Raw genomic sequence first — 21,168 nt, 5'->3', positions numbered from 1 at the left:
AACTGGGCATCTTTATAATGATGTGCACTATCTGATGCTCTGAGTTTTCTGTCCTGTAGCTCATCACCTCCAGCCCTGCTAAGTCAGTCAGTCACTGTGAGCCCAGGTCTGAGTGCTCCATGTAAGACTAACCAGGCTGCAGTGCTGCATTTGTGTCATACTGCCAGCTCTCCTCCTCCCCCAGGTCCTCCAGATTCATCTTCAGGACAGGATTTCACAGGAATTTGGAAGCTCTTTTAAGAGTTCTTACAACACCACAAAAAAATATCACCAGAACAGGTATGATTTCAATCTGTGGACGCTTTTGCCATTGATAAACACAAGCCTAAAAAGCGTCTTTTCCAAAACACATTTTTAAATCATGAAGCATAATGGTGTGCACCAAAGACAAAAAATAAACCACACATCAGAACTGTAAACCCAGCTAACTGCAATACCTTTTATTCTTGAGGTGAAAAACAACATAGTACCTTCTTACTCCTTTATAACACCTCTAACACCTCTAACAGTGACAGACAAACACTGCCATTGTCCTTGCTTGGAACTGCTTAGGCTATACTAATGAGGTCTGGGCTGCTCTCACTTGGCTGCAAGCATATGCAGACCATTTTTGCAGGCCACCACATCCTGCTGGCCACATGGAGCAACTTCAACATCTATGAGCACTGCAAGAGTTGCACCATCTCCTTGGAAGCTGATGGAGAAGTGGAGCATAGAGGAGCTTCCAGAACAGGCAAGCAATAGAGACTAAGCTCCCTTCTCCCCTGCCCAGGATATCTGCTTTTTCCAGGGTAGGCAGAGTTGAACCTGGTTCTTCTCCATCCTGGCTGGGGCCACATGGTGGGTGCACAGAGTGCCCCTGCACACACCATGTTGGGGAGAGGGGAGGGCAGAAACCTGCAGGAATGTTCCCAGAGAGTCTGGCTGGAACAGCTCCTCTTTAGGGACCCGAGTGTCTGGAGCATGACCTGCCTAATGGCTAAAAGGAAAATATCTGCTGTGTCTGATCCCTGTCTCCTGTCTCAAAGGGCTGAAATCCAATTCACCTCAAACCATCTGGAGCCCATCTCCAAATGAGTAATTCCTTCAAGTCTTATTTAATCCATGTGCAAATGGCTTCACTCTTTGGTTTGCCAAGGCACAAATCCCCTCTGAGGGTGCCGAGCAGGTCAGTATGTGGGTGCACATGCCTGTGCTGAGGGTGTGTGTGGTAGGACACCTTCCTGCTGCTGACCTGAGGCATCCTCCCCTGTCCTGGAAGTGGAAAAGTACCAAGGCTCAACTCTATTTGCTGTGAACTTCCACAGTGACAACCAGCTCTGACAGAGCAGGTGTGTGCCACAGCTGCTCAGGGGATACACAAGGTGCACCTCTGATAAAAATGGGAGGTGAACAGCTCAGTGTTTCAGCCCATCTACAGAACTAGATGGGGATTAATGCTTATCTGTGGAAAGGAAGATATAAAGTGGATACCGAGGCAGTTTCAACACCATTCATGAAGTAGGTCTTACATCTTTTGGAATATTATATTGAAAGAAGAAAGAGGTTTCCAAGGCATTGAAAACTGAGAGGCAACTGCACAACCCACACCTACAGAACTAGCACTTGCCTCTAACCTGTGCATCACATAATGACTTTGTATGTCATAAAGCCAAACATTCAGACAATCTTTCTCTGTGTCTTTTAAAGTAAGAACAGATGCAATAACACTGTTACAAGTGTTTTCACATCACTACCTCACTTCTTTTAGCTACCACTAAACCCTGCCGAGGGACTGATGTAACATCAAGAGATACTGTGGGGCAAGGAATGCCAGCAGGCAAGATGCTCAGCACCTCCTTCAGCTCCTGACTTGCAGTGAAGTTTTCCTTACATTGTTTTCACTTGGCTATATCTGCTCTCACACTTGCTCTGCTGAGGAAGAAAGGTAAGCATTTAGGAAACTTACTCCAGGGGCAACTCAAACTTCATCCCCTCGTGTACATCTACAGCACTCTCCCCAGACCTCCATTGGTACAACCACTTTAAAACATGATTTGGAGGGTTTTGGGGAGGGCTCTTGCTGTTGTAGTTTGACCTCTGGAGGTCTAGAGTCCAGAGTACACTTCTCCCACCTCACTGGTGAGGGGTGATGCTGCCCCATCCACACAGGACAAGTGTGTAGAGTTGTGACTGCAGAAAGTGCTTTAACCATGGTTTTATAATGGATCTCTTCCTGCAGACTGCATCTACCAGTACTGGTAGAGTACAGCTCTTCTGCACTGCCTCGGGTACAATAGGCTGGCAGCCTCCTCAAAACAGCTGTGCCTGGAGATTTCTGCACTGGCCACAGCACCTGTGAGCTGGAACAGAGCTGGAGAAGCAGCAGCAGCTCCACTATACGCTCCTCTCACATGGAACAGCTCCTCCTGCCTGCTCATCCATCCTACTCTCCCACTCCTGCCAGGGCTTTCTCCAGTCCAACTTTCAGATGTTTCCATGGCTCCCTGCAATGAGGTGTCTCTTTACATTAACTATTCAGTGATACTTGCAGAACACAAACCAGCTGGGACATCTTACCTGGGGACAGACATCAGTAATCCAGGGATTCAGAGAAAGCATAGCTAAAAGGTGCTGCTATTACAGTACTTCATAAGAGTATCCAGTGTCTCTCCCCCCTTCCTACTTCACATGCAAAATGTGCAAGTAAGCAAGCACTGTGCAGCCTGAACAGAGTGCCTACAGTTTATGCTATACTGCCTCATCTGTTCTTTGCACCAGCTGTTCCTGGAAGGAGGTGCCACTGAATTGTTTCTCTCTTCCTCTGATGCTCTGGAAGAAAGACAGAGGGCATTTTTTTAAATCTTGGCTTTTTAGCCAAGGGAACAGAGTTGGATTGTTGTGTACTGGAACTTGCTACCTTCTCATCCCATGCCCTTCTTGCTGTGCAAGCACAATGCAAGACATGACATGCTGAAATAATATTTAGTTTTGCAGCTGGGCTTGTTACTGCTGCAATTTAGGAGGTATAACCAGTCATCAGAATTTCAAAATATGTTCAGTTTTCAATAAAGAGGCAATTTCCACAGGATGATGACCATAAAAGAATGACACTGTACTCAAGAACAAAGAACAAATCTGCCAGTCTGTCAAGAATTTGCCTGATGTGTCATCACAGTTTAATTAAGGGAAAAAATTTACTGTAAGAGAGAGCAGAGTCAACTCTCTGACAAAGGTGTTTCCTTTCCTTTGTGCATTAAAAATAATCTCCCTGTGTTTTGAATTACTGGTGAACAAGGAGACTGTGACAAATCATTCTCCAGAACTAAATAGATGGCTGGAAAATATGAGCCGAATTTGTCCTTTACACAGATTTGACTGTAGATGATTTCTGGATCTTTCAAACCCCTCTCAGTGTATGAGCTGACTATTTCCCACACATTTTGTGCTCTGCAGTCATTGAGTCAACCACAGGGACTTCTCAGGTCTCTGGCAAGTGGGCATGGTGGCTCTGCTTTACCCCCTGTCCCAGGGCCACAGAGCTGCTGCCCACCAGCACTACTGATCCCAGCCTTACCCTGCACCTCTAAAGGCAGCCAGCCACCAGAGCCTGCCAGGCCATGTCTTCCAGCCAAACCTGGTTTCTTCCACTTGTGTGGTTTCAGTGGAAGAGCTAAAAGCTTCCTCAGTCTTTGGAGAACTACTTCATTCCAAAGGAACTTTTCTATCAGAGTTACAGTGTCTCAGCTTGTGAGGCAGCTGCATGGACAGCTATGAACCTGTATAATATTATAGCCAAAAGAATGTTTTCACTGACTGAATGATCTGACCAGTGACTAAAAGTATTGAATAAAAAAGTACTCTGTTTAAATCCAAGTCTTTCCTTCTAGTTCTAGAAATCTAGATACAGTAGCACCATGTTTGCATGGGAGAAAGAGAAAGCTAGGATGGCTTATACAATTAAAAGTCATGCTATCTAGAGTACTTGTTTTGTCAAAGATGAGTGAAGCCAGAAGGAACAATAAAGAAGTGCATTTTTTCAAGAACATTGATTTCATGGGGGTAGTTTTCTCCAGCTTAATAATCAAAGACACCACAACACATATAAATAAAGTTGGGACTGAGAGCTGTAATTTTAACCTGGTAATGGTCCACAAAGCAAAGGGCATTTATCTCTTCTCAGAGCAGACATGTAAAAGCATTAGCCTCCATCATGCTGTTGTCTGTTATCAGGTCTCCATGCAGGCCCAGAAAGACTATGCAGTACATGTATAAATATACATACCCGACTTGGGTACAGTCTCGATATGGCAGCACTGAAAATATGCTACAGAAGGATCTTCTGCTGCTGATAAGGACTATTCTAAAATATAAAAGAAAATAAAAGAAATCAAAGACTAAAATTTAAAAATCTCACCACAATAAGCAAAGCATTAGATGTTACCATTGAGGAATTTGCAATCATAAAACTTCCATAATGGACGATTTCTCCGTCCTCTTGTACATCTCACAGATATTGTGCTACAGAGTCTTGACAGAAGTGCTGAATTCTGTGCTGCAGCAAATGAGCAGTGAATGAGTAGCACAGCCCCATGCCCTCTACAGGCTTTATAGGAAGACTATCTTGAATATGTGACTTGGAATCCAGGACAGATGCTTTCCTAGTGAAAGAAGTCCACCCACAGAGGCACAGGGCCATTCCACTCACTACAATGGCTGAAAGTCAACAAACCCAGCAGCAACCCAGGTGATACACACCACGATACATACTCTGGCTGCTGGTTGTGACCCTTCTGTGCTAGACCAAAGGATTCTCTTGACTGTCAGCTTTTGTTCCTGAAATAGGTTTCATCCATCAGTCAGGCTAGGTTTGCTATTATCCTAAGTTTTCAGATCCTTTCACTATTTTCAAGCCTCCTCCTTGAATCTTCTCCAGTTTTGCCCCAACACTTTTCTTTCTTTGTCTCCAGACACTATCCCTGACCTCAGAAGTTGCACATCTTCCAGTCTTACCTCTAAGATCAGTGTCCAGCCATGACCTCTGTACTCATTAATCACATTAGCCTTCTCAGTTATGATGTTGCATTGACACTCAGGCATAACTGATCCCACAGTTCCTTGCCACATCTGTCTCAGTCACTGTCAGGGCTGAATCCCTCCTCCTCTAAGCATGGCTTCCCTTTGTTCCTCATAGGCAGTTAGCCAAGATTTGGCTACATTAAATCATACATCATCTGCCTGCAGAGAGCTTATCTTGGAATCCAGGACACTCTTAGAGCAATTGCCTTGTATTTCTAACCAGTCTCCAAATCTCTGCAACATCTGCAAAGTCACTGTGTGATACTGTCCTGGTTTTGGCTCAGATAGAGTTCATTTCCCTTAAATGAAATAGCTTGGAGCAACCTGTCTGTTACACAGCCACATTGCTGCCTGCAGCCATCAGGTTCTGACATATTAAGCAACATCAAAACCACCTTGAAGTCAAGACTAACTTCCCATAAAACAGAGTGGAATGCCAGTAGCTACATTATTAAAGTTTTGGGAGATGCAGACTTGCAAGAAGCCAAGAGAAGCTTGGTCAAGAAGTAAGATATAAAATGCCAATAAGTATCTGCTTACAAATTTTTTCCTTATTGCCTTCAGGACACCAAGAATTGTACCATTGTACAACTGACCCTTCTTCTCTCTAAAGTTGGCTAACAGGCTGCACCATCTCAAATTCCTCTGAGACACAGTGACAGCAATTTGTGATGTTCTGTGATCTGATTAGTGCTAGAATTTACTGGTATTTTACCTTTCTAAAAATCTCCACTTCTGGTGAAAATGCTAGGACCTACAACTACACTGGTTGTCAGGGTTATTGCACTTCCTTGTTCCACTCTCCACCGTTGATTTTTCTGACATTGTGTCCCACATATCTGTATGTGAGGATTTAACCTGAATTTTTCATCCTTTGTCCTGCACTGATCAAAGATGGACAATAAACCCTAGCAAGGTCTTTTGTGCTTTGCTGTCTGAAAACCAGCACAAGCACCTATGAATCTCACACCAGTTCCACTGTTATTAGAACACTGTTTCCTTAAGGGACCAGCTTAGTCATTGCTCTTGGAAAAGGTTTAGCTCCCCAAGAGAGCTGCTGCACGTAATCCTTGGAAAAATGCAGAATGATCGATTTTCCTTCTCTTGGATTACTCCGTTATAGCAATCCTATTTTCTTCCTTAAAAGCCCGTTTGAAAGCAAAGAGGGATTTACCCTTTAATGAAGAAGGGTTTCTAATAATAAACATTCATACAGCTTTAGGAAGCTCTCCTGCAGCAGGTGAAGTGCAATTTCATTGTTGTTTGAATGCTGCAACACTCCTTACCTAAGGGAAATGTCTCAGATCCCGCAAGACGGTCTCACAGTGCGGCAGTGAGAGCAGGGAGGAATAATTTTTCCCATTTGAGAACAGCAATCCACAAGCAAAAAAACTCTGGCATATGATTAATTTTGTGCTTGCCACTGCTTACTGCTGAATGGTTGCTACTCACAACAGCTTGCTTGTTCACTGGAAGCCTTGTTTGCTGATGTATGAAACTTGGCACGGGTTTCGAGGCTGACATCAGAAAGCATCTTTGAATTCGGAAAACCACAGTACCCACTAAGCACATTATCCCCCTCCCTCTGGTTGCTTCTGGAAATACAGCTCTTCCACCAACGCCCTACACCTCCCTAAAAATACTGCTCCACTCTTAATACTTAAAAGAAAAACAAACTGGTGCTTCCATGTCCACAAGCAAAGACAACAGTAGGAAGTTACCACAGAACTGTGTGTATCAGAAGGAATCAGACAAGAAAGGAAATAAAAAGCACCAGCCCAGACTTTATTTTTATTCAGATTTCTTTCCCTTGGGACCCAAGTATTGCCTGTCTTTCCATAAACCAGCAGATCCTCTTTACACAAAGATCTCCCAGGCAGAGCACTAGAGGAGCCCATGGCCTCCACTGACAGGATGCCACAAAACCTCATCTGCAAAGCTGCCAAAGGAGAGTGATGCAAAACAGCTTTAGGAGCTGGACTGGAAAGGAAGCAGGGAAAGCAGTGGTCAGATCCTCATCATGGAGGGACAAAATGGCATTTCATGTATAGATCTGATGACATGCATGGAAGAAAAAAAAATTTCTGAAAGCCTGCAATGGTTTGCTGGGGCAGAAAGTCTAGAAACTTGCCACAAAATATGCTTTGGAGAAGTTGTAATGAAAATCCATTGCTGTTCAAGAAAATAAAATTATTGCTTATGGGAGAACAGTATTTTCCTGAATTTCAAGTCTTTAGCAAAGGGCATCTATGATCCTGCACACCTCTGAAGCAGCTACCTCAGAAGCTGTGTGAGTGTTTAAATGCCTTGATTCCAATTGTGCCACCTAGACATGATTAAAACCATTTCACGTTCTTTAATTCTCACATTTCACCAAAAAGTTCTACTAATTACTATGGTTCAGAGCAGCCATTATTTTGCAGGAGAATTTTGACAATGTGCAAAGGCTATAAAAGTTAATCTTCCAATTCCTTTATGAAGTATATACTGCAAAAAACCTTAATGAGCACGAAGCTCTCAACAGAATCAGTAATTTGTTGGACTTGAAGAATAATGTCTGTTTTCCCCAGCATTTGTCTAGGTTTTATTGTGTTCCACCAAAAGGCTACCATCTGGCATTGTGACATACATCATATATACTATCCACATGTGGAATACTGCAGCCTCTTTTATCATTCCAGATTGATGATTTTTGACTGCCAGGGCTCCATTGCCCTACACACAAAGGTGAACACACAAACCATGGATGCTGTCAGGGTATAGCAGCCCTCATTTTGGAGTCTCAGAAGTTCAAGCGAAGGTGGCTGAGAGGAGTTGTGAACTGTGAGTGTGTTGCCAATCATCAACCTCTTAGTCTGCATGTATGTGCAATTAAGAGAGCAGCAAAAGAGACATTTTATGATGGTGCTTGGCCTTCACTTAGATGTGTCTGCTGACAAAAAAGACTGAGAAAGTAATGGCATGGGGGTGGGAGAGGACTGCTGTTTTACACCTTCTTATAGCTGCTATATACAATAACTCTAGAGTGGTTCTTGTCCCATTCTCACCAGTAACAGTTTGCTCAGCTGGCTCAGGTTGCCATTTTGGTGGCTCATTTTTGCTAATCTTCTGCTTCAGAGTTTATGGAGGGTATCACCAATAAAACTGCAGAGTAAAATGGGTAAAACCATATGCTGGTGGCTACCTATGCTAGCTTGTATGTCAGGGTTGACTTGTCTTTGTCTCTTAATGGGAAAGTTTATTTTGTGCTGTTTTACAGGACTGCTTTGCTAACACAGTCTAGAAGCCCTAATTTTCTAACTCCTTCAATAAGCCAAGACCTAGAATTCCAAAGAAAATGGTTTAACCAGTGATCACAACTCTCAACAGGAAGCTTTACAAGGACTGGCTGATTCAGCTCCAGTTTGTATATTTTTCTGCATGAGCTTTTTCTCTGTGCTGAATAACTGAACTCTTACTTTAACCAGAGCGGGTCCTGCCTTGCTGCAGAACCGTCAAAGGCTGGACCCAGAGCATCGTTGCTTAACATGTGTCATCCCTGAGGCTGAGAGGGGAAGAGCTCTCAGTGCCACAGGACAAGGACACATCCATCACCTGACAGGTTGAGAGATGCAGACAAGGGCAGCTACTGGAGAGAGGAGCCCTGAGCTATCACTCACACTGCAGTTTTCTTTGCTGTGACACAGTCACAAGCCAGTGAAACAATTTCTGAAAGTACTGGCTATTTTAAAGCCCTGTCATCAAATTCATCACCCAAAAATATATTCAATGTAGATGTTTTCAAAGCCAGGATCCTCATCTTAAATGGAAGACTGACATGCTGTGACAGAAGAGTCAGGGGTTTCAGAGCCTTGACTCCAGCCCAGCTCAGCATCTGCATCCTGCACAACCATGCATGAGCCACCTGGGAAAAGGTTTCAGGTATGGAAAGGAGCCCCAGGAGGGTTTTATATCCTTACACCACCTGTGCCCCTGTGTGTCACACAGAACTGGGGAGAACATCAGCTTCAAAGGTCTTAAGGTACTCAGAAACACCACTGATTTTAGGATGAAACATAAAGCAGGTCCACCTGTGCCTATTTACTCCAGTGACTACATCCAGACCCCTGGGAAAAACAGAATCTGCACTCAGATTACTTACTTCTAAACACAGGAGTGACACAAAGTGTTAACTCTGCGTTTTATTTTTAGCTAGTATCATTGTGGCTGTACTAGCATAGGATGAAAACTATTGCCAAAACTGTGTCTCTTATTCTTATTGTATTTGTATTCTAGATAATAAGATCTTTATTATGATTGTGGAAATATTCTGGAAAACTGTGTCTGCTCATAAAGATAAGAAGCCAGTTGAATAACAGAAGCTTTTTCACTGCTTTCTTAGCAAGAAAAACATTCAGCATATTGTCAGATATAATGACTGATCTATGGATTAAGATAAAATGTTGCATATATGCTACAAATATTTTTCTCCTAAACATGGTGAAAACAGTTTACAAATCAAATATTTATTCTTTTGCAGGTAATATTTCTATCAAGTTTATGCCTAGATTTTATATACACATCTCAGAAATTACTTGTTCTCTGTGGAATTTGCATAATACCATGTAAGTATATTTTGCTGTAAGAAATTCCTAAAGCATATATCTACTTATGCATGAAATGGATTAAAATTAAGGCTGCTTTTCAGTGTTTGATTCCACATGTATTTGCTATAAAGATAATAATCAGTGGCTAGTCAGACAATAGTCAAGTCAACAGTTCTGCATGTGTCTGCTTGATACAAAAGCTGGGTCTAAAAGCTGTTTCTAAAATCTCTCAGGGCCACCTTGTGCAACATCTGCATTGATTACTACCTTTCACTGCATTCAATTGTATATGTGAGAATAACAGTGATGAAAATTTTTCTTGAGCCAAGTAACACCTATCAGAATTCAATTCATAAAGCCTGTGGTTCAATGCAATGTTAGAATTTCTACTGATGGGGTTCCACATCTGATGGAAATCAAAGGCTACAGGCACAAATTGGCCCATCAGAGTCTATGGTTCTCAGTAAAGGCAGTTTTATGAGAACAGACATGTGCAAGGGTCACTCTCACTGGGATAGTTTAGTCTACATGCAACCTATTCAGGTGGCACAGTTCAAACCTATTTAGATTGGGAAGAACAAGAGTAAAGAAATCATGAGGCACACAGAGAAATTGTCTTTAGGAAAATCAGAGTGGATAGGTATCTTCTTTATAAGCTGGGAGGAGCCAGTTTCACTTCTGAGTTGTATGATATCACAATGGGAACACCAGGCCTTTGAAGTAAGCCAAGTCCCAGCCAATGGCTGCTGTACAGGTCCCACTGTGCCTGTGGCTGCAACCTGGGCAGTCCACATCCCAACTCAGTGTCCTGCAGACACAGGTGCACCTCTCACACATCCCCTGGAAGCCTCTCTGCCTACATCTGCCATGGAAACTAGGATCCCATGCCTCACCTTGCCTCAGCCATCCTTGGCTGTGCATTTATCAGCATGCTGTATCCACTAATAGATGCTGGAAGTATTCTTGAACCATTGCTAAACTGGTTCAGGCAGGCTCAGCTATGTGCCCCTCTCACACTCAGGACGTGGCAACACCCTTGAAGAAATGCAACCAGATTATGCCTAGTTTACTCCTACAGCATCACACATTTTCCTTTTATACAGGTTATTTATTAAGGAGACATACATAGATTATGTATTAAGGAGACACAGGTCTTACAATCTGTGGGCTAGCACTTCCATTGACACATACTTCCCTGGGGGATGGAGCATGCACTGCAGCCTGCACCCTCACAGATTCTTTGCACCAAAGAATCCATCCATTAGGAGATGTGTGGTAAGTGGCAGTGGCTGTGCTGCTGCAGGGGGATGCTGATCCTGCCCCTTCCCTCACATCCCAAGGGCTGCCTCTGCAGAAGCAGCCTTTGCATGCACAGTACCTGCCATTTCTGGTATCGTGCTGCCTCATGTTCTTGATGAAATGAACCTTCTTAAAGTTCTTTGGTCTGGGTGATCCTGAGAGTGTCCGACATCTGAAAAATAAATCAGTTGCAAGGGAGGGGAGGGAGAAGGAAAAAAAAAAAGTTCTCAGTTCCCTGCTGTACCGCCAAGAAGTCTACACAAAAGCAGGAAGGAAAGACGAGACAAATGATTCAAGTCACCCTGTGTTAGGAATCAGCAAGAACAATAAAGACAATAAGTCTGGAAACGTGACAGCTCAAACAAAAAAAAAAAAAAAAATTAAAATAATAATAAGAAAAGGCACCATCCCCCTCCTTTCATGAAAAAAAAAAAAATCATAAAAAATATCAGCAAATTAAAACTTCCTGTAATCTGCCATGACAGCTTAGCCCAAGATTTCAGAAGAAAAAAAATTAAACCAAAACCTAGTCAATATGCAATTTTCCCCACTCACACCAACACCCACACTTTTGTATGCTCCTCAGCTATTGATAAAGGAGCCATTGAGGGAAGTTCTTTCTTGTTTTAATTTTAGAAAGATTTAAATCTCCTATTTGCAAGAATAATCCCTATTTGATTTTAACTCTAAGTATTATTTTTCACTTTCCTGACAATATACGAAACAACAGAAAATAAAATAAACTACCCCAGGAAAAAAAATAATCGTTTTTCAAAACATTAAGCCTTAAATCTATTTTACATCTGAATGCGCTTTATAAATTGCAGTTACAGAAAGAAATTGCCAGAGGGAGGAGAGATGAGACAAACAGCAATATCCTCCCCCTCCTTCCAGCCCTGCTCTTTCTAATCAGCTGAGACCACAGTGCATGTGCAAGTGTTCTCTGTTCCACCCCGGGGCTGTTTTGCTGCACGGTGAGGCAGGGCTCACAGCACTGGGATGAGTCCAGCAGCACAGCCAGGGCTGGACCATGGCTGCTGCATCCTCCGTGATACCCATGGGACCAGCACAGCCCCTCAGTGTTTAGCTTCCCTAACCTGTCTTTTCCATCCTCTCCCCTGCACAGGCAGAGTTCAGCAGCTTCTCAAGCCCAAGAGGTCATTATGTTGGCCTGAACAGACTGCTGTGCCAGTCCCTACTGCTGTACCCAAACACCATCATGCAGCACAGGCACACCCCGAGAGGGGCACCCCATCACTCTGCCATTTCTGCCTTCCTCCTGCTTGTAAAGGCCTTGAGATCTCCCCACCCTCTGACTGCAATTAGCCTTGTTAAGTTCTTCACAGGAAAACGGCACCAAGAGAGACATTCTACCACCAATTCTGCAAATTAGCAAGTAAAAATACTGCCTGGCAAACCACACTTTGTTTGTATCTTTTACCAATTATAGATGTTTGAATCGCTTATGGGAATGCTTCATAACATGCTGCTAAGCATGCAACAGTAAGCTTTGTAAAAATAATCAAGCTTTGGTAATAAGCCAATTGGTACAGCCTCTGCTATTCTTTGCTTTGAGGTAGGGAGAGACAGCCAATCTGCATGTGGATAAACAAAGCTATAGGCTAAACAGCAATATAAAGCAGCTGGATTACAGGTCCTAGGATAAAGAGGGAGGCAAACTTAGGCTGCTGTCTTGCTGAACAGCTGACCTGGAAGCATTCCATGCACTGGTCATATTACTCACCAACCAGTTTCTAAACTGTTAAGCACTTGGCTCTATTTTCCATCACCCCAGAGGATTGCCTAGCGACTAATTACTGTGGTCCCCAGAGAAGGAAGCTGTGGTCTCCCAGATGCACAAATCAAACCACACTGAAGTGGTCAATACAACAAGGATGGGAGCAGATTTATTAGTGGGGCAGCAGTCACAAACCTACCAGCCAACACACAGACAACAATGCTGGTAATCAAAATAAGTTTGCATGTGCTGAGAGGATATACAGTAAAAATTCATTAAAAATAATAGCCTTCAAAAATTTACTGTTAAGTAAGATGTTGACCATGGATGTTAGAGTACTACTGACTAGGGGCTAGTCATTCATATTGGTGGCAACTAAACTTCTCTATTAATCAAATCTAGCATTTTAATTCTTGACATTTAGCCCAAATACTGCCTTTTTTGTTTAATGACCTAAAGGCAGGGAATGTGCAATTCATATCAGCACCACCTCACAGGGCGTGTGAAATTTCAACACTTTTACTCACTATGAAGACTATATTAGTGTGAAGACCCAGCTACTTTTCAACATGAGGAGGGAGAGCAAGCCTGCCCATGCTCCTGCTTTACAGACAAGAAGCCAGAGAGAGAGAGTAAATAAAAGGACCTCCTCAGTGGGGCATTTTCCTCGATGTCCTCCAGAGTCTCCAGAGAAGATCGCTGGGAGATCAGCCGGCGTCTGCAGAGAAAGCAGAACACAAAACATCATTGCTGATTAGAGGGGACAAGAAAGTCCTCAGAGCTGTTATTCAGTAAACAAACCACTCTTTACTAGCCAAGCCATACCTCTGGATATTAATAAATTTTGTTCCCTTCCGCTTATTTTAATCTGTTTGATTCCACCCAGAAGCAAATTTACTCCATACAAGCTGCAACAGCAATGCAGAAGTCACAGCTTTGCAACAGCTCCTCCTCAGTTTGTGCTCTCCTTCCTTCAAGGGTTTAACACCCATCTAACACAGTCCCACATGTGCTGCAATGCAGCTGGCAATGCTACAAGTATAGAGCTTTGACAAAATAATGCAGACGTAGATCCACAGAGACTGCCAGTCCTTCACACTGCCACAGGGAACACTTCTCTTTGCCCCTTGCACTTTCTACCAAGCAAGTGCCACTTGTTTCTCCATTATGTCCATCTCAGCACTCCTGTGAGGAGTATCTGAAGTGAGATAGATGAAATATGATAGTGCCAGCAACATTGGTTATAAAGCAGCAGTTTAAACAGAAGCTCTGACCATCTCCATGAGCAGCACAGGTAAGCTAATAACTGTTTTAAACCATTTTCCTACATATGAGTCACATCCTTCCTCCACCTTCAAAGAAATAATTATGAAAGTCTTAGCATTGCAGGTTTTCTAGCTTTTCTAGCAGGCAGGGAAGATGCCCCAGTACAGTCTTTGTTTTAGCAGTCATTGACGCTGCACAGCCTCCAAACACCCTGACAGCAGCACAAAACAACAAGGACTGCACCAAACCCTCCAAAAAAACCACTGTAAATAGCATCAATGAATGTGAAAGACACAGCCCACCCACAGGCACATAAAGAGAAATTAAGCTGGCAATCATTGAAACTACTCTGTCGTCGATGGGCGTCAGAACAGCAGCATCAGCCAGCAGAGCCGTGGCACCGTGCCCCTGCACCCGGCTGGCAGGAGCTGTGCCAGCACCCATCGATCCCCAGGGCCAGGGCTGAGGCACAGAGCACCTCACCAGTCACTTCATGGGCATGAATGATAAAAGTCTTCAAAGACTATCACCATTTCTTGCCCGATTCCCACCGAGCTGCCTCACTCCCTTGATCTGCAAGCAGAGGGTCTCTAGAATGTCATGAGCACTCCTATCTGCTTGGAAAGGCGCTCATTAATTTATTTCTGGGCTGTATTTTCACAATAATTTATTTTCTCAGTTGCCAGTATAAACGGTTTTTAATCCTCCCTGCAATTCCCTTGCCCCTCCAGTTGTGCTGTTACAACTGCTCCTGCAGCCGTGCCGCAAATCTGATTACCAAAATGTTTTTCAGTTCAAAATAACCCCAAGGTTCAGTGATTCTATTTGTTAGAATCAATTCAAACACCAAATTTCTATCACTAACCCACAGACAACGCATTTCAGGACAATTTGAATGTGCATGCAGTTTTCTCTGTCCTTAGAAAATCATAGAAAACTCCTCAAACAATTTACAGATCAACTAAGTGTGAAGAATAATCCTCTTAGGAAAAATATGCAAACTTAATCCCCTCAGGCTTTGTCTAAACTAGGATTTTAGAAGATCTGGTGCAAGATAGTATACATCTTCAAAATGCTAAAAAAACAAAAAAAGTCTGAATTTCAGGATGTGCTGGCATAGACAAGGCAGACCAAACACCTGTCTCCTGTTCCTATGGGTGCTCCCATGGCTCTATCCATAATCAGAGGGGACACAGGAATGTTCTTATTGGGAGAAATTCAGATCAGGAGTTCCAGTTCCATAAGAAAAAGCTGGAAGTTTCAACTACCAGCACCACTGGTAGATGACATGGCAGATGATAGCTGCTGGCTTTTTAATATCTCTTTATACATCATTAGCTTAATAGCACAAATAATGGCACGCTCCCATCTTGTGGGGTTACAACACCAAAAGCAGACTTGGCATGTTGTTAGCCAAAGAGAGATAAACAACAGCACAACCTTGCCACCTTCTTCATATTAAATGTATCAAATTAGTCACGCTGTATTTCCTGTAGATGCCAGGTGCTTGTACAGCACCAGGTGCATATTCCAGCTGCTACTGAAGCCTTTTTCCAAGAGTCTCCTTGTCCAAAGCTATGCACCATCCTCAACTTCATTGCTGACTGTTTGTCAGACAGGGGTTTGAAGACCCTACATCTGCATCTGCATTTCATCAGCTGCTCATCCAGTTGCCTGCTGGAGTCCTCCAGCTTCCTTGCTGGTCTCAACTTCTTAAGCCTGGCATCAGGGGTGCTGCCTCCTGATTCTGCTTGCTAACCTCAAATGCAACATAGGCTGGATGGGAGTCACTGCCACCCCTCCTGGCATGAAAGATCTCACACTGATCTTCACCAGTACTGGTTCTGCAGGGTTTTGGGCACCTTACAAGTACTCAAGTGAGCTGGGTACACAAAGGAGTGGGGAAAACTCTTTGTTCACCCAAACCTGGGAGATGAGCACTGATCTCTGAGCTCTCTCTCAACCAGGGCATAATACAAGCATACTTCTGGATAAATCCATCCAGGAAGAAAATACTCATAAAAGGTGCTGGCACAGATAGCAGTGAGAACAAGCAGCTCCCAAAACAGCTGAGAACTGCCACATCTTTCGCCTTTCCCCAGAATTATTAGTTTTATTCACTTCAACTGTCAAAGGGGTAGATTTGGAACAACTCTGTTGGAATCAGTTCATACTGTCCAGGAATCACATCCTCTTTTCACTGAAGAAGCTCAGCTGCAATGAAGGATGTGCAATTATTCCACTTAATCTTAAATCTTTATTTCAAGGCCTAATTAAGATGACCTAAATACTAGTATTTTATAAGCCTTCCACAGCTGGATATTATACTAGAAATGCCAACTAATGAACCTACCTGCTGCGAACAAAGTCACATCCTGTGTCACACACATGGGACAAAAAACAATTTCAGAAAAGCAAAGCTTTTGAAAGGATCTTCCAGGGAATACAAGAAAAAACAGTTTTTCACTGACTTCATTAAGAATTAATCACCTCAACTGGTGTTTAGTATTTAAATTAATCATCTTTCTCTCTTCAGGCAAGCAGCCAGGGTTTGTCTATACAACTCCTAAAAGGGTTATTTTTCAAAAATTGATTAGCATGCTATAGCAGCTGGTATATGTAGACACTTGCACTGAAATAACCCAAACTGTTCCATATCATACATCATCACCATTCTGATTTAAAGCTGTGTTGATACCTATTTTGTATTTTAAAATGCCCTATTTCAATAATAATTATGGGGAAATTGTTCTATTGTGCAGGAAGAATATATGCAGAACAAAACAAAACAGCACTATGTGACTCACACAGGATTCAGGCTTTGGGATAAATCTCTAACCAGATGTAATTTCAATATAAAATGCTTTAAAACTTTTGTAGAGTAAATGTCAGTCAACTAACACACAAAAATGCAATTGCCGTAATAGCCAAATTAAAGATGTTTCAATAAAAATGTTAATTTCTGCTAGACCACAGAAACCCTTTAAAATTCCTCCTAGTTTAAATCACCACATCCTAGGTATACCAAACTCACCCTTACTGCCCACAGCCAATGCACACAGAAAAAGGCAGTTCAGCACTGGAAGATGATAATTTCCTTGTTCTCATTATCAGCCCATGTAGGACGATGGTCATAGTCTCATGCAAATTACAGACTTTGTTTTGTTTAAAAACTATGTAATATCACTTTCCCTTAAACACCTACCTAAAATATTTGTCTGTTTCCTTGCTCTTGGTTCCCTGTGCATGTGCCCAGAAATAACCAATACCCTGCAAGTGCAGACCAAATAAAGAAACTAAAGAGACATTTGATGCCATGGTATTTCAAATGGCTGTTTTCTAAGATACTCACAACCCTGCTTGCATGTTGGATTTATCTTTGACCAGCTGTCTGAATCTCTGTGCAAGTTTCTTAAAAGCTAAAATACTGTCTTTGTTTCCCCTCTCTGAAGTCAGATTAATACATGGCTCAGTTGCAAAAATTAAATAAAATACAAGGAAAAAAAAAAAAAAGGAAACTAAATATAAGTTAAAATGAAATAGGGCGGATCTGTAACCAAAACAGCAAATAGTCAAAACAAGTAGACTGCAAATATATTCACCATAACCACCCCAACATCAGGGGAATATTATGTTTGCTCTCAGCTGCTGCAAAATACTCAGCTCAGTTATGTTAAACATACAAAATCTTAAGCCACACAGACAGGAGGTGATAAAAAAAAAGAAGGAGCTGCAATCAGAACCCTGGATAAATTCATCCAGGAAGGAAGGAAGGAAGCAAATGATAATCCAAGAGATAAGGAAAAATAAATCCATGTGTAATGACTTTCTAGCACAGCTACAAAATCAGGAAGAAAAAACTGCATTTTAAATACAACTGATTTCTGTTAAAGTTGGGGGCATAATTTTCCCCCTACCTCTGTTAGGATTACAAACCTGTAACAGCTGAAACCAGCAGCGTGGGTGCTGCTGTCTCCCAGAACAAAAATCAACCCTTCAGGACAAGCTTCTTCACTCTGTCTAGAACAACTGCATCCCTTCAGAGATGGAGTGACATTGGCACACCAGTGCCAATCATCTGAACACCTGCTGGCTGCATTAACACTGACGGGAGAACCCGGGAGGACAAGGACATTTCCAGAGCTAAGACTGCTGGCAGTTCCCATGTCCACTGGGCTACCTCCTCCCTCCAGGTGGCCAGGCAAAATGGGCAAGAATAACAGGGCAGAAACCTCTGGGCTATTACCTTCAGATCCCAGCTGTGCTTATACTTGTGTGCCTTGGAAGCATCAGAAAAGCACAGGACTGCTTGACACTTTGAAAATGTTGGATTCTTTATTTCCACTCTGCCTTCTTCAAAAATATGTATCCTACACACAGAAACACTACCCTGGAGAGGTGCAGAAGGGAAGTGGAAAGAAAGTAATGATAAAACTTACAGTGATTGGGAATGTGATTAGAATAGCTGTAAGGGTCTGTCTAAAAGTGTAAGTGAAGGGCCTCCCTCTGCATCCATCCACCCTCTGAAAGGTGCCAACTCCAGACTCAAAGAGGTCTTGCTCAAAAGCCAACCTGTTCTTTGCAAACACTCCCTGAGTAGCTACCAAAACATACTCTGGACTTGCAGTCCCCATAGGTCAACCCAAGCAGAGCATCACCTTGATCCTCTATGGGCTGCTTTTTCCATCTGGGCTTCATATTGTTCATTCCAGCACCAAAATGGCTTGAATAGTAAAAGGACAGAAAGTAGAATATTCAGAGAGATATAAGACTAGGCTTCCATGTAGTAGAATGAAAAAAAATCAGTAAAAATAAATAAATAAATATATACATATATTATAATATTATGACTGCAAACATATCTTGCAGACTACCCTGAGTTTAGAGTAAGTTATCATTTGCCATTCTCTTCCCTAACTCCTTTGGGGTTGGATTTGGGTATGAACAGAAGTGCAGCTGCTGGCTCTCCCCCCTCTCTGGGGCCAGGGGAGTAGTGTAAGCAGAGCTGCCAGACACAGGCCATGCCCTGTCCCCAGCAGCTCCAGCCCCTTTGTCACTCCAGGGGACCTTCAATGCCACTTCTCTCCAACTCATCCTGAGCCTGCCGGCTGAACGCCTCTGCCCAAACTCCCAGGCTAAGCTGCGACAATTAATACACTCTTCTGAAATATTATACAAGACATCAGCTGTGAACGAATCCCCATCCACTTCCTGACCCCTGACTTCATGCCCCAGCATGAACCCAGATGAAAGACCCGCTAATGAGTCACCTCTCACCCTCCCTCTGAAGTTTTTACTGGGATTCTTATGTCCCAGCTCATTTTCTTCCTATCTTTTGCCAATATTACAGGAAGACAAACACAGGAAAAACAAACCCTGAGACTATTGAAAATTATTAAGGGAAATAGAATTTCCAGGAGCTACCCAAAGCGATATAAAGCCGTTTTTAATTGTGTGCTATCATAATTACACAGCAGAGCCATTATCTGCAAAGAACATCAAACTCCATTTAGGACTTCCACACTGTGCAGTGTATTGTCAAGGCTGCCCACAATGGGAGTTAAAAGCATCTGGCACATGCTGAAAACGGGTTATTTTGTTAATTCAGCAGCCCAACCCAAACACACAAAGAACATATCAAGAGCCCTGCATTTAGCTGTCACCTGTGTGCAGGCAGGATGCCAACACAGTCTAAGACCACAGCTTTCTGCAGAAGAGGGCTGTGAAGAAAGTCTTTGAAGCAGAGATCCTGAGCTAGCAGGACTCTCAGCAACCTGCTTTCTAGGGATATGCACTGCAAGGAGACAGACCTTCAAATCTTGTCATAACTAGGAGAATAATGTCATGCCAAATGTCTCCACAGTCTCCATCAACCTTTGGGGCATAAGTAGGAAGATGGACAGAAACAAAGAGATGACAGGAGAGCTATGGCATGAACATGGCTCCATGCTATACTTCCCATAAACCAGGGGTACCCCTGCACTCAGTATTTCACTACACTGTCATCCAACTCCTTCTCCAAACCTCATCCTCCCACAATATCCAAGGCAGAAACTCTGAAATACACAGTACTTGAACTGCTGCCTCCTGACCTGCCTGCACATAACACCTCAACATGAAAAACACTGCCAACCCAGTATAGGTAGGGTGCAGCTAAGAATTAAGTAAGAATGAGGAAAGAAGTTAAGAAAGAATGAAGAAAATAAACACTACAATACTGAAGTATCCCACTGACCTTTCACAATGCAACACAATGCTCTGTTCAGAAATTATAATGCAGCTTTACACCCGGGATCCTTCAATTAGCACACAGAGTTCTAGCACAGCCCAGCCCCAATGCCCCAGAGGGATCATTTGGGTCTGGTTAAATCAAATGTAAAATCAAGATTACCAACACTCCAAAGAGATAAGGAACTTTCTCTACAAGTGCTGAGTAGCAAACTGTTTGCAAACTGACAAAGCATTTGTATAGTATGTGTACATACAACTGTGCAGAAAAACAGAAGGTATGGTAGAACAGGAGTTTTGGAATTTTGGGATTTTTTTAGCATCATGCAAAATTCAACTTGACACACTATCAGTCTTTCTAGAAGACATGGCTTCAAGAAATCTCTAGCGAAGGAAAAAAACTCCCAGGTTTAGTCTAGGGAGAGCAAAAGAGAAATTACCATATGTTGTTAATCCTGGGGAGCATTTAATTTTCACATTCCCCAGGAGGATTCCCAATTCTCCAAAGACATATCTTGTTTGAAACATAGCATCATGGTTTAGTGGGGGATATGGCAGTGCTTGTTAATGGCTGGACACAATGAACTTAAGGGTCAAATGATTCCATAATTCAATGATGCTATCTTCCCTCTGCAGGCAGCTGCCTCTGCACCCAGTCCCTGTACTGTTGGCTCTGCCCAAGCCATAATGAGGAGCTACAGACACAATTCACTAAGATTCATTTAAAGACAGCAGAGCTCTCACAGATGCCAAAGTGCCAAAAATTCACATACTGTTACCTTTAACCAATGATTTACAGTTTCACTGTCTTCACTTTACTGACTCTGCAGCAGTGTGATAGCTTTCAGAAGGCTTCTGTGCAGTGATTTATTCTGAGTATGCCTGAACACTGCCACAGCTATATTTTTCAGAATAGCCATTACCTCATAACCTAACACACATTATCATGGTAAGACATCAATGGGCATCAGCTTAATTAGAGACACTCAAAAC

General features: G+C 42.7%; 1 protein-coding gene across 2 annotated transcripts in view; it reads right to left on the bottom strand.

Moving 5' to 3' along the window:
- Positions 1 to 21,168, bottom strand: part of CABLES1 (Cdk5 and Abl enzyme substrate 1) — a 70,495-nt gene that overhangs the window by 23,306 nt on the left and 26,021 nt on the right. The window contains exons 2-4 of one of the 2 annotated variants that reach the window (XM_079300788.1): positions 13,328 to 13,399; positions 11,023 to 11,115; positions 4,265 to 4,342 (exon numbers count right to left, since the gene is read on the bottom strand). In XM_079300788.1, coding sequence (XP_079156914.1) covers positions 4,265 to 4,342; positions 11,023 to 11,115; positions 13,328 to 13,399 — 243 coding nt within the window. The remainder of the gene's footprint in view (positions 1 to 4,264; positions 4,343 to 11,022; positions 11,116 to 13,327; positions 13,400 to 21,168) is intronic. The other variant, XM_079300789.1, reaches the window with a different exon arrangement.

The sequence above is a fragment of the Erithacus rubecula genome (assembly GCF_903797595.1).
Source record: "Erithacus rubecula genome assembly, chromosome: 3".
In the NCBI taxonomy this organism is placed as follows: domain Eukaryota; kingdom Metazoa; phylum Chordata; class Aves; order Passeriformes; family Muscicapidae; genus Erithacus; species Erithacus rubecula.
Note: the sequence above shows the minus strand (reverse complement) of the source record. Positions and strands in the feature narration are given on the sequence as shown.